This window comes from Danio rerio, chromosome 16 (genome assembly GCF_049306965.1).
Source record: "Danio rerio strain Tuebingen ecotype United States chromosome 16, GRCz12tu, whole genome shotgun sequence".
NCBI lineage: Eukaryota > Metazoa > Chordata > Actinopteri > Cypriniformes > Danionidae > Danio > Danio rerio.
Genome location: NC_133191.1, coordinates 17262231 through 17276050, shown reverse-complemented (window position 1 = coordinate 17276050; position 13820 = coordinate 17262231). Strand labels below are relative to the sequence as shown.

Here is a 13820-nt window from a genome sequence, read left to right as displayed (position 1 = left end):
TTTATAGTGTTTTCTGGGTGTATTATTGTGTGTTTTTATTATGCTTCTCTGAAGCCATGTGTTCTCCCACACACTGCAAATCAAGTAGTTCCACCTGTTTCAGCACATATATCTTTTTTTCTGCAAATATGCTAATGGGAGAATGTGACAGGATTTTCACAGTCTTAATCAGCTCTCATTGAAGAAGGACACACAGGCTGAAACACATTCATTCTGTGATGATGCGTGGGCAGTCACGGTTTATTGAGGTGTATGTGCCAGATATTTAATCTTAATAAAGAACATTAATTGCTCACAGACAAAATTAACAGTTTTTGTAAAAGGATTTAATTTGTATTATTGCTGAAAATGTACTTGAACTGCACCACTTTTCATTTTACTGAAGCGGAATCCTCTTTTAATGCTGAGAAGGAGTTTGTAAGCTTCCTCAAACACAGAATAATTTGAGAACAGCATGTATCCCTTTCATTTAAATCAGCCTATGAAACATTGGTGTAGGCGTTAGGATTATAGCTTGAACAATTCTTACTATGTTTGGGAGTAAAATCTTGAACTACATATTTTATAGGAATACATTTTCTGCACTGAATTGTGTTTGTGTATAGCTACAAGTAATAAGTATCTGGATATAACCCTGTTTAACATTCACTTGAAATAGTCTGATATTCTTTCTCTGTTATGTCCTTTATACCAGTGTTTCCATGCACACTCAGCCACACACATATACTATGGGCAATTTAACTTCACCAATTAATCTATAGCGCATGTCTCTGGACTGTGGGGTAAACCAAAGCACCAGGAGGAAACCCACGCAATCACAGGGAGAACATGCAAACTCCACAACTGAGCCAGCCGAGGCTCGAAGCAGAGACCTTCTTGCTGTGAGGCGATCTTGCTACCCACTGCGCCACTGTGATGCCAGATATCACACGAATGCATTGTCCCACCAGTGACGGTATACAGCCACATTGCACTACTATAAGTGTGATATTGCATTTATACAACAGTTTGATGGCATGATAGTGTATAAAAAAGAAAAACAAACTACTTTCTTCCACCATTAATACACATTTGCAGCTGATGTCAGAATAGCAGAAGCCATTACTAATTCTCCAACATCATTTTATAGCTAGTATTTGGATTATTCTCTAGCGTAATATCTAAAGTGATGACAAAACAGGTAATTTTGCTGACATTTTAATGTTATATGGCTGACCGGCATGAAATGCCATCAGTCTAGAGACATTTCCCAGTATTTTCCTGTTGCAATCGGGATATCACAATAACCCAAAAAAAGTCTAGGCAACGTAAACACTACCAGATTTTTGTTGTGTTTGCGATAAAGAAAATTACTAAACACATGCAGGCATTTCTTCTTTTGTTCTCTCTCTCAGGGTTATACAAATAGTGGCCAACACAAATTGCTCACATTCCTTATATGGGAGTCCCATCTCACACTCAATACACTACAGTTACTGTGGTATAAATACAGCACTGTAACGTAAAAGAGAGAGAGATCGATGTAGAATGTGACTCAACAGTTTATTAATGATTTGATCAGCTGTTTGAAAATTCATTCATTCATTTTCAGCTTAGTCCCTTTATTAATCTGGGGTCGCCACAGAGGAATGACCTGCCAATTTATCCAGCATATGTTTTACACAGTGGATGCCCTTTCAGCTGCAACCCATCTCTGGGAAACATCCATACACACTCGTACACTATAGACAATTTAGCCTACCCAATTCACCTGTAGTGCATGTCTATGGACTGTGGGGGAAACACCAACTGACCCAACCGAGGCTCAAACCAGCAACCTTCTTTCTACGAGGCGACAGCACAACCTACTGTGCCACTGCGTCACCTTGTTTGAGAATACGCAGATTTTTTCTCCTATAAGGGCATATTATGTGGTCTCTGACGCCATCATGTGGATGGAAAACATCAACCATCTTTGCTTAGCTCAATGACAAGCTGAAGCAGAAATTATAAATATTATAAAATAGGCAATATCCTTATAAAAAAATCTGCAAATGCAATCTACACAACTACATTCTGGCCTAAAAAGCCTCAAAAGTACATGATGTACAGCTGCAATATTTGAAGTCAGAATTATTAATTCCCCTGAATTATTAGCCCCCCTGTTTATTTAATTAACCAAACAAGACTGTGACAAGACCAAACAAGAAATGTCCTTGATCTGTTAGATATCATTTGGGAAATATTTAAAAAAGAAAAAATATAAAGGGGGCAAATAACAATTTTCAACTGTTAAATATTACTTATAAATTATTATTTATTATTATTGGGCGAAGCAGTGGCGCAGAGGGTAGTGCTGTCGCCTGAAAGCAAGAAGATCGCTGGGTCACTGGTTCGAGCCTCGGCTCAGTTAGCTATTCTCTGTGGAGTTTGCATGTTCTCCCTGCACTCGGATGGGTTTCCTCCAGGTACTTTGGTTTAACCCACAGTCCAAAGGCATGCGATACAGGTGAATTGGGTAGGCTAAATTGTCCATAGTGTATGAATGTGAGTGTGAATGTGTGTGTGGATGTTTCCCAGAGATGGGTTGCGGCTGGAAGGGCATCCGCTGCGTAAAAACTTGCTGGATAAGTTGACGGTTCATTCCGCTGTGGCAACCCTGTATTAATAAAGGGTCAAGCTGACAAGAAAATGAATGAATGAATGATTTATTAATATTATTTAATGCAATATGTTATAATACCCTGCATGGGTCAAATATTAGATGTTCTATTTTAGCGAATGTTTTCTATGTGGTACAGAAATGTGGTAAAATGGTTCGACAAATTGAGTTTTTTGTTATGTACGCTTTTGTTTTTGGTGGTGATGATAATGATGCTTTTTTTGTCTTTTGAACCAAACTTTTTGGAGCAAACTGCATTTAAAGAAATATATTGTGAATGAATGTATGAATATTCTTTCCAATATTATTTCTAATGCATATCCTTTTTCCATGAAACGCAAAAAATTTGTTCATTCATTCATTCATTTTCTGCTTAGTGCCTTTATTAATCTGGGGTCACCTCAGCGAAATGAACCACCAACTTATCCAGAATTTGTTTTACGCAGCAGATGCCCTTCCAGCCACAACCTATCTCCGGAAAAAAAAGGATTTGTTGAGTTTAGTTAATCTAAGCGAATAAACCATAACTAAAAATACCAAAAAAGTCAAACAAATGCCATATAAACAGTCTAAACTGCTTAAATCAAAACCTTATTTATAAAATATTAACAATATTAATATATATAAACAATATTCTAAATATTTAGGGTTAAGACAGATTCCCCCTCAAGTCCAAAGACATGGGTGAATTGAGTAAGCTAAATTGTGCATAGTGTATGTGTGTGAATGAGTGTGTATGAATGTTTCCCAGTGATGGGTTGCAGCTGGAAGGGGATGCGCAGTGTAAAACATATGCTGGATAAGTTGGCGGTTCATTTCACTGTGACGACCCCTGATTAATAAAGGGCCTAAGCCAAAAAGATAATAAATGAATGAACGAACAGCTGTACAGGTTTGGATACTAAAAGCACTAAATAAATGAACAAATAAAATAACCTTCAGAACCTGAAAAGGCATTTACGAATTCTGAAATTACCTTGAAATTCCAACACCAGTACATTTTTCCATATCAACACTTTAGTTTATTTAAATATGAAATCATCAAGATCAATAATTTTAAATGCGTTTTGCAATTTTGACCACAAGATAGCACTGTATATCTCAAAGCTCTAGACTGGCAGTCCACACTTCAGTAAGATAGTGTTAGTTCCTGGACTCTGATCTCTGCAGCTATGCCACTTCAGTTAATATATAACACCCTCACATACAGTACCAATAATCAGTGCTCGTAAACCATGATCCACACAAGAGAACAGAGTTTAAACAGTCAGCAACTTGTCAGCAAAGTTCAACAAACTGCTCGGCTAAAATTCCACCTGCAGAAAATGAGTTATCTGGAGTGAACTTGATGTAACGTGACAGACGTGCGATTTGTGTCCATCAGGGTTACGTTCAGAAGCTCGTCTGGTTCTGCCTGAATCATGTGAGTCAGTCGTCACAGGGTGAAGTGGATTGTGTGGGTCGCTCCACAAGAGCACAAGATAGCCGCAGTGGAAAGGGTGCAGGGTCAGCCTTTGAGTGTTTGGGTATTTTTAGTCTGACCCTGGCGACAGCCCAGCACATTCTCTCTGGTGGCTGGGGAGCAGATAGCAGGGATGTGCATACACTATTCTGAGGGCCAGTTGCTGAGTGCCGTCAAAGTTTTTATGAAAACAATGAGTGATGAATTATTATTAAATGGATAGTTCAGCCAAAAATGAAAGTTTCCACACCATTCACTGACTTATTCAAGTGGGTCGAAGTGTGTATTAAATTCTTTGACACACTGTTCTGAAAAATATTGGTTGCCATTGATAGTAAGAACAAAAAATACCATTGGCTGGTTCTTCTGTCTATCTACAAATAGGCTGCACCGTGGTGCAGTTTGTTGCACAATTGCCTCACAACAAGAAGGTTGCTGGTTCGAGCCTCGACTGGGTCAGTTGGCATTTCTGTGTGGAGTTTGCATGTTCTCCCCATGTTTGTGTGGGTTTCCTCCAGGTGCTCCGGTTTACTCCACAAGTCCAAAAGCATGTGGTATAGGTGAATTGGGTAAGCTAAATTGTCCATAGTATATGTGTGTGCATAGATGTTTCCCAGTGATTGGTTGCAGCTGGAAGGGCATCCGCTACCTAAAACATATGCTGGATAAGTTGGCAGTTCATTCCGCTGTGGCAACCCCAGATCAGTAAAGGGGCTAAGTTGAAAAGATAATGAATGAATGAATAACTTGAAATAATCCCAGTTTTGGAACATGTGGAGGATGAGTAAATGGTCAGAAGTGTCTCCATTTAAATAAATCATGACTTTAAATGGAAGCAAATACTTCAGTCAAACTAAAGATGTTAATGAAGATTAAAGGCTGGCAGATTTAAAATGGTGATGCTGCACTTTTATATTCAGTGGCAAAACCAACTTGGGCATCTTTTCATCTCGTGACATTGGAAATATAAGAAGACCAAAGGCCAAGGGTCAACAGCAATAGTCACAATCGAAAATTGTCAGATGTGCAAACTGAGATGATACAAACCAACACTGAGTAAAAATAAGTCAAAACAAAGAAAGACTGCATTGTTACAAGTCATGTTTGCAACAAAAGTGGAGAGCTACTTTATAACATTGCACTGACAGCTAATCGCTATAATACATGGATCTTTTTTCAGTCTGTCCTCTGTGCAAGATCTAATAGTGTCTGTGTTAATTACTAGTACAAACCTGTGATTAATTACAGACAAAGGGATAAAAGTTAGCTGCATTTAACATAATTAAAACCAACATGAATGATGGATAACAGAAAGATTATAATGTGATTAATCAAAACTCAATATGCAAATTCATAAAACCATAAAGTCAGTATGCAAATTTGTAGTGTAATTAATCAAATTTGATAGAGCTATTAATGCACACTGTCACTCTCTAAACTCTTGTCACTTTTGATAATGTTTATGTTATGCTACAACCACTTTGGTTTTGCATTTGATTTACTTGCACAGATATGCACATGTGAAGGCTCAAAGAATCTGTGTAGGTACAAAGGCATTGGATTTCCTACTGATGCAAAGGATCGTGGGATGCAGGAATGCCTGAGTAAAAGGGAAGGGTCATGGTCTTTCCTGTAAATGTCACACACTCATGATGAGGGCGATTTGATCTCCTGCTTCATATGCACGGTCTGGGCTAGTTTTAGAAGGTCAGAGTGGACAGACCATCTCAAATATACATATAATACATACTAAATACATTTATTTAATAATTTATTTATTTTAGCCAGTGTACAAATTGCATAGGGTTACAAGCCTAAATTACTTCTGCCTGGTTTCCTTATACATAACCTGCAAACCATTTATTTCTCATAATGCACTACATATTACTGAAGTGCTTACAGAATCATGGCCATTTGAGAAAGCATAATTCTCGATCATAGTCATTGCTTCTTTCATAAAAAGTACAAAGGGAAACTTTGATATGTCACTAGTTATATAATATTTAATACTCTAGCAAAGCTTGGTTATCATCATCATCAGTCATATATGCCATCATCATCATCATCATCATCATTATTATTATTATTATTATTATTATTATTATTATTATTATTATTATTATTATTATTATTATTATTATTCAGTAGATGTAGTAGTTTCATTCACTGTACCCCAGTACGACCTTGACATTCTAAGGGGGCGTGGTACTTATAGCCTAAAGTCCAGGGGGCGTGGTACTTATAGCCTAAAGTCCAGGGGGCGTGGTCAATGCTATCGCACCAGATATAAATTATCCTCGTGTTCGTAATCAGTCCACTCACACCAAGTGTCAGGACGAACAGAGGCTTCTCACAAACGGTAAATTTAGTTATTTCATGTTTCAAATGCTTGAATTATTTAGTGTTTAATTATGTAGTCTTTGCTCAGATTGCGCTGGTGAAGCCTTTGCAAATGTTAGCAACTTTTAAATATATGTGCATGTTAATGGCATGGAGCAACATTTCTAATGAAAGCTGAGAGTTCATGCTCTTTAGAACTTCTAGCCTACATTTTCTGGCCAATTGGGAAATGCTTGAGTATGAATACAACAGGCTACTGTGAACTACAAATGTGTATGAACTTTTTGTTCACTCTCTATCTGTAGTTAGAGGTGTTGCAGTTTCACAACCTGTACTTTGTTCCCATAACGAAAGACGCCTATAATAACGTGTGAATTAATTACAACCTTTTGTTTTCCTTCCAGAGGACACAACCAAATCAGGCATAATGGTTAAAGTTGGTATTAACGGGTATGTACTCCATTTGATTCAAATATGAAAGAAATGAACATTAGGCTGCTTGCAACTTTTATTATTAATTGTTTTGAACAACAGGACATCAGTTTTATTTTATTATAAGCTTGTTTGTTAGTGTTTTGCTGTTAAATGCTTTCTGGAAGTTGTATTAAGTTTTGACTTTCTAATTGATTGTAATGAATGGTTGGAGGGGGTGTCACCTAAGCCAGCCAGTCAAACTGCTTTATTGGTGTTGTGCCATCGCTGTGTACATTGACGTCATCATGACGACAAATAATGGTAATTTTTATCTGTGTACTTGGCTTCTTTGCCTTGTATTTTACTCCAGGTTCAAAGTTTGCTTCGAGTCTGCATTTTACTTAGACCATGTTGTACAGGACTCTGGGTTCAAGAATCCAAGCTTGTGTGTTCTGCATTGAAAAACCCCCAGCACCAGCTGTGACCTTTTCAAAGCTTATTGGGTTGTGTAACAGGAAACTTGATCCTGAAGAGACCAGTACAGGACACATGCATATCGTTCATGTGCACACAACCTGAAACTTTAATGCTCATCCAGGACTGTGCTGTGAAGTTTAGGCACCCTAAATTACAGCACAAGTCTTTTGCGACTTAAAATATCCACCTTTAGATGGAAGTCTGTCTTTAGGCACTCAAAAGGTTATGACCCCAAGTTCACCCCAGTGGTGTCCTTAAGTAGCCTTGGTTCATTTTACAAGCAAGAAATTTATAATAGGCCTACTTTGCATTTTTGCCATGGGTTTATACAATCTAAAGTTATATGAAACTTCAATTATGCAAGTAATTTGACATGGTCTTCAGTTTATCAAATTAATAACTTTAAATACAAAATCCCTTTCTAAAGCCTGTTACAATGTCACTTGACTTTATGATTTGAACACTAATGGCACTGGACAAATGGTCAATCCACATTTGCTAAGAGCACTGGAAATTTTTACCTTTGCCCTGTTTCTCTATCTTTACAGACTTGATGCAAATGTTTTGAAAGTGTACCACTACCATATCAGTGTCTTATCAGTGCATGAAAGTATGTACTGTGATCATTATCGCAGTATCAATAGGCTGCTTTCTTTGACCTATTGATTGAATGTACAGCTGAGTGTTGCAATAAACAAAAAGGGAATTCTGGAACTCCTTGTGGGGTCAGTCCTTCTTTCTCTGCATTTTGTGCAGTGTTGTTGGATGTACTAAAATAGCTCACAATGGCAGCTGGAGGCCTATGGAATTTGTATCCTTGCCTGGAGGACATGCCTCTATGAAGCTGGGGCAAATATTTGTGGAGATCATTCATCCAAAAGCCCATTCTTCATGATCTAGCTCTTAATCTCCTGTAGCACATAGTTGACTTTCCCCAGAGTTTATTTATATTTTTGGTTTATTATTATTATTATTATTATTATTATTATTATTAATAATAATAATAATAATAATAATAATACTATTAATTACTTATTATTATTTATTATTATTATTTATTATTATTTTTTAAAATTAATTTATTTAACTGCTGTCTGCTCCCACTCTCCAATTGACCCAGAGTTACTGCGCTCACAAGGGCACAATGTTTGACTTTGTGCATGTTCAGAAATGGGTCCTTTCTGCCATCTAGTGGATAAGTTGCCTGACTGCGGTTGTTTTCTTTTTTTTTTCTTTTTTCTTTCTTAATGTGAGATGAAAGCAAGTGTTTATGAATGAGCTTTTTTTTCAGATTCGGTCGCATTGGCCGTCTGGTGACCCGTGCTGCTTTCTTGACCAAGAAAGTGGAGATCGTGGCCATCAATGACCCATTCATTGACCTTGATTACATGGCAAGTTCCTTAATTTTTTTTTTTTTTATTTAACTAGTTTTGGGGTTATTTTGAATATATTTATAGTGCTTGTTTCTTCACAGGTTTACATGTTCCAGTACGACTCCACCCATGGAAAGTACAAGGGTGAGGTTAAGGCAGAAGGCGGCAAACTGGTCATTGATGGTCATGCAATCACAGTCTATAGCGAGTGAGTGCGGTTCCTCCAAACTATGCATGGTTTTTATTATTATTATTATTATTATTATTATTATTATTATTATTATTTTTGCAAGCATTGGGCTATGCTCATGATCTCTGCCTAAACAGGAGGGACCCAGCCAACATTAAGTGGGGTGATGCAGGTGCTACTTATGTTGTGGAGTCTACTGGTGTCTTCACTACTATTGAGAAGGCTTCTGTACGTAATCATGGATGTTACATAAGCTGCCTGCAACAACAATTGTTTTTCTGTAACTGAAATTTTGCTCTCCTGGTAGGCTCACATTAAGGGTGGTGCAAAGAGAGTCATCATCTCTGCCCCAAGTGCAGATGCCCCCATGTTTGTCATGGGTGTCAACCATGAGAAATATGACAACTCTCTCACAGTTGTAAGGTAAATGGTGTTTTTATTATTTATTTATTTATTTATTTATTTATTTACTTATAAGTATTTGCTTGTTTGAAAATTGATTCGTTTTTGATAATAGATAAAGCACCTAAATTTGGCTAAAGCTTTTAGAAATACTTGTAGAAAGACATGTACTATATCCATATTTTTATTTAAACTAAGTTGGTATGGTGTCTAAATGCAGTCATGATTTATCCAGTAGGGGGTGTAATAAAGAAATATTTATCTCAAGGCATGTTAAATGTAATGTCTGCATTTATAGTATTGTTTGTGACATTATTTTATTTATTCTCCCAGCAATGCCTCCTGCACCACCAACTGCCTGGCTCCTTTGGCAAAGGTCATCAATGATAACTTTGTCATCGTTGAAGGTCTTATGGTAAGATTAAATGGCCTTTCCAATCTCCTCTAAAAGCCTTTTGACCCTAAAGTGATTGAGACCTGCTGTGATGCACCAATTTATTTAAGCCCTGCACTGGACTATGCTTTTTAAAGCAATTAAATGTGGAAGTCACGATTTATACAAATTTTTCAAGAACGTCCTGGTTTTCCATTTCAGAGCACTGTTCATGCCATCACAGCAACACAGAAGACCGTTGATGGGCCCTCTGGGAAGCTGTGGAGGGATGGCCGTGGTGCCAGTCAGAACATCATCCCAGCCTCCACTGGGGCTGCCAAGGCTGTAGGCAAAGTAATTCCTGAGCTCAATGGGTCAGTTTTACCTCATCTTTTGACATTTGAGTGTCAGTCTAATTTAAAACCTCTGCTATGAACTTTTTTTTTTTTTTTTTTTTTTTTTTTTTTTTGTAGTATTGTGTAGTTTTTAAAGTTTGATTTGTCTTAACTTATGATTTATTAGATTTATATTAATTTATTTTAGATATATTTGATAAGTGATTTTATTTCTATTATACAAGTAGTTATTTATATTTGTGTATTGACCATGATTATTGCTCATTTCAGCAAGCTTACTGGTATGGCCTTCCGTGTCCCCACCCCCAATGTCTCTGTTGTGGATCTGACAGTCCGTCTTGAGAAACCTGTGAGTTTCCAAACTGTGTGGCTACAGCTGAAAGATGTTTAAACTCAGTCTTGCTGTAGTAAGTGTTTGCTTGCCACACAAACAAATTAACCCTTGCTCTATTTTACAGGCCAAGTATGATGAGATCAAGAAAGTCGTCAAGGCTGCAGCTGATGGGCCCATGAAAGGAATTCTGGGATACACGGAGCACCAGGTTTTTTTTATTTATTAAATGACCTGTGGCTATTGTTTTTAATTTAATATAAATTTCCATTGTCGTTATACATTTATAATCTCCTGGTTCCAGGTTGTGTCCACTGACTTCAATGGGGATTGCCGTTCATCCATCTTTGACGCTGGTGCTGGTATTGCTCTCAACGATCACTTTGTCAAGCTGGTCACATGGTAAGATACTGTTTTACTAATTCTCATACTCTTTTAATTTGACTAACTTTTGTCTGCAGTCTTTTGGAAGATTTGCCTTGTGAACAAGCTTTGCCTCATCTGAATTTTAAATGAAATTGTCTTATTACAACTTAATCTTGATTTTGTCATTTTCAGCCTTAATTTTGTTTATAGGCTATTTATTTTAAAAAGATTTCATAACCATTGTTTTAATTTCTCAAACTTTGTACTTTTTTTTTTTTTATTTTTTTAATGTTTTTAAATAAGATTAATGTCTTCCCATAGGTATGACAATGAGTTCGGTTACAGCAACCGTGTATGTGACCTGATGGCACACATGGCCTCCAAGGAGTAGATGTGACCCCTTTGCTGTTTCTTTTTTTTGATACGCGACCATTCTCCCATCTGGTTGAATGTTTGCACCACGTGCCTGGAAGGAAATTACATGCTTAAATTGAAGACCAATATTATTTTTATATACTCTGTTCTGTTTCGTGTGTGAGGTTAAAAATAAATGTTGACTTCAAAGGCTTTTCTGTCTGTTAACAACTTGCGATGGAATAAAAGTCCTCTGTTTGTGAGAAATGGAGAAAAGCTGTCATTTGTTATTTCAATAGCTTGTTCGGTGCAATCATTAATCTTGGAGGGTTATTTTAAAGAATGTTTTCTTTTTGAGCAGGGTTTTTTTATTTTTTTTTATTTATTAATTTTTTTAATAAACCAAGTCCTAACAGTTTACAGGTATGCATAATGGGGAAACTTAACTGACAAGCATCGGGTGGGGTCTTTTACTTTAGCCCATCTACTTTAATGTGTTATTTAGAGCTAGATGGATAGTTTTATTACAAATAGTGACTACTACCAGCAATTTGCATAAGTGACTAAATGAACATTGTGTAAATACTGGGGAAAACTTTGAAAGGAAAGTTTACCCAAAACTGATCCTTTCCAGGGTCAAATTTGATCCTAAGGGCTGGTATCTTGCAGGGTTTTGCCAACTGTAATCAGACACACCTGAACAAGCTAATCAATCTTGCTGTAAGCTTTATTGCAGGTGTTTAAGGAAAGTTAGAGCTGCACTTTGCCAGACTGAGTTTAGACCTTTTAGTGTCCTTCTGCCAAAATCTCAATCATATACTCTAGGTTGGTGGGGGAAAATATCTTTAGTAGAAACAAATAATTATAATTTATTATTTTGTCTCAAACCTGACCCATTTTCTCCTATGAACAAAGAGAATTGCTCCATTTGAGTATAGCGGTGTTAATAAATTAGGGGATGAGTAAATAACAGAATTTAGAATTTTAGTTAATGCTTTACAAAAACAGTACATAATGTACTAACATTTAAAGCAGGAATGCCTAACTGTGTGTCTGTCTGTCAAATATTGTCGGCAGTGAAATATAACAAACCAATAAACCTTGTCATGAGTAATTTCCTAATTCATTAAATAAAAAAATATTACTTTGAATAGTAATAACTAATCCAGTGTAACTTTTTTTCAGATTGAAATTTATTGCAATAAAAACAACACATGGTGGAATTCATTGCTGAACACACTAGTTAAACAGAATCTTGCCTTTATTCACTCACCAGAGATCTTGTTTTCTGTCCTCTGTATTTACATTTTTAAACTTAATCTGACTAATATTCATTGCAACCTTTAACTTTAGATAGTCTTTTTTTCTTTTTGTAACTTAACAAAACGTATGCAAACAAATATAAGGTTGCATTAAATTTGAAATGATAATCTCTAAACCGTTCTCAGATGGCAGGGTGGACCAAATCAAAGTTTTTTTTTTTGGGACACTTTTGGCCAGCAGGACCTAGTTTGAGTATCTTTAAACCTTATATGGACACTTAACTCATAAACCTTGACATTTTAACAGGAATTCATTAAGAAGTAATAATAATGTTCCCCCCAGAGACTGGGCATGGGATAACTTTTTTTTTCAAGGTATACAGTGGTTTGTAAAAGTCAAGGTTTTAAAACCATCAACATTTACTGCTAAACTGTTTCTACAGTATATGTAAGAATTTTTTTTATGGTTTTAATTTTTTTTTAGGACAACGGTATCTTCGGCAGAAAATGTAGCCAAAAATGCCATTTTAATTTGTAAAGAAATGTGTGTTTTTGAAACTAATGGAGACAGCAGAAGTCAATGATTCATTTGAGTTATTCAGTCTGACATGTTCACTGCTCCAAAATACTTTAAATGTTTCTCAAATTAAAACATATTGTGCTTAAAAGGGGAAAAAAAAGTAGTTTTTTTTTTTTTTTTTTTTTTACCCAAACATTTAAATAATTTATTTTAAGTAGTAATTACTATATTGTGAACCCGTGATGTTTTTATCCAAGGTTATCAAATCGTCAGAATCTTCTACCGGCCCATACCTAGTTATGAAGACCATTATACATTAACAAGTCATGAGTTTATGTTGGTCAAGTTGCACTTTTACTTAATATTATTTACTTTATATACAAGTTTAGCTGAAACTAAAGTTTTAATGTCAACAAACATGAGTAATTAATTTAGCCATTTTTCACACACATATGACTTGTAAATTGTTTGGTCACACTTTATTTTGATGGTCCGTCTGTTGAATTTAAGTTACATTAGATTACATTAGACTCATTAGATTATAAGTAGACTGTTAGGTTAGGGTTAATGTAAGTTGACCTACTTGCAAAGTTTCTTATAGTCAGTTAAAGATCTGTTAAAGGAGCAATATACATTTGACGGAGTGGCCCTCCTAATATCTACAATAAAGTCTTTTGAAGCTAAATATCAAACCCAACAGGAAGTCAGATTTTGCAGACTTCCTCTGCTGAAAATGTGCAGTTTCTACCATTTCCAGGCGTTGTATTTTAACAAACTTCTCCAAGGGATTTTATCAGATCAACACCAAAATTGCTTGTTGTAATCTAAAGGCCTGGTGGTGTTAAATTATGAAGATCTAGAGTTTTGCTGTAGGCTGTGTCCATGGCGGCCGTTCCATCTTTGTTTCGCTATGAAACAGGAAGTTGCTATAACTCAGGCATCAGCCAAACCTGTTAATA

At 36.2% G+C, this 13820-nt stretch overlaps 1 protein-coding gene across 1 annotated transcript; it reads left to right on the top strand.

Annotated features, from left to right (window-relative positions):
- The first annotated feature begins 6419 nt into the window (after nt 1-6419).
- gapdh (glyceraldehyde-3-phosphate dehydrogenase) lies at nt 6420-11348 on the top strand. Its single transcript, NM_001115114.1, has 12 exons — nt 6420-6462; nt 6848-6893; nt 8626-8725; nt 8809-8915; nt 9035-9125; nt 9205-9320; nt 9633-9714; nt 9895-10046; nt 10299-10377; nt 10487-10570; nt 10664-10761; nt 11047-11348. Exons 2-12 carry the CDS (start codon nt 6871-6873, stop codon nt 11114-11116), a joined length of 1002 nt encoding a protein of 333 aa, NP_001108586.1. The 5' UTR covers nt 6420-6462; nt 6848-6870; the 3' UTR covers nt 11117-11348.
- The last annotated feature ends 2472 nt before the right edge of the window (nt 11349-13820 follow it).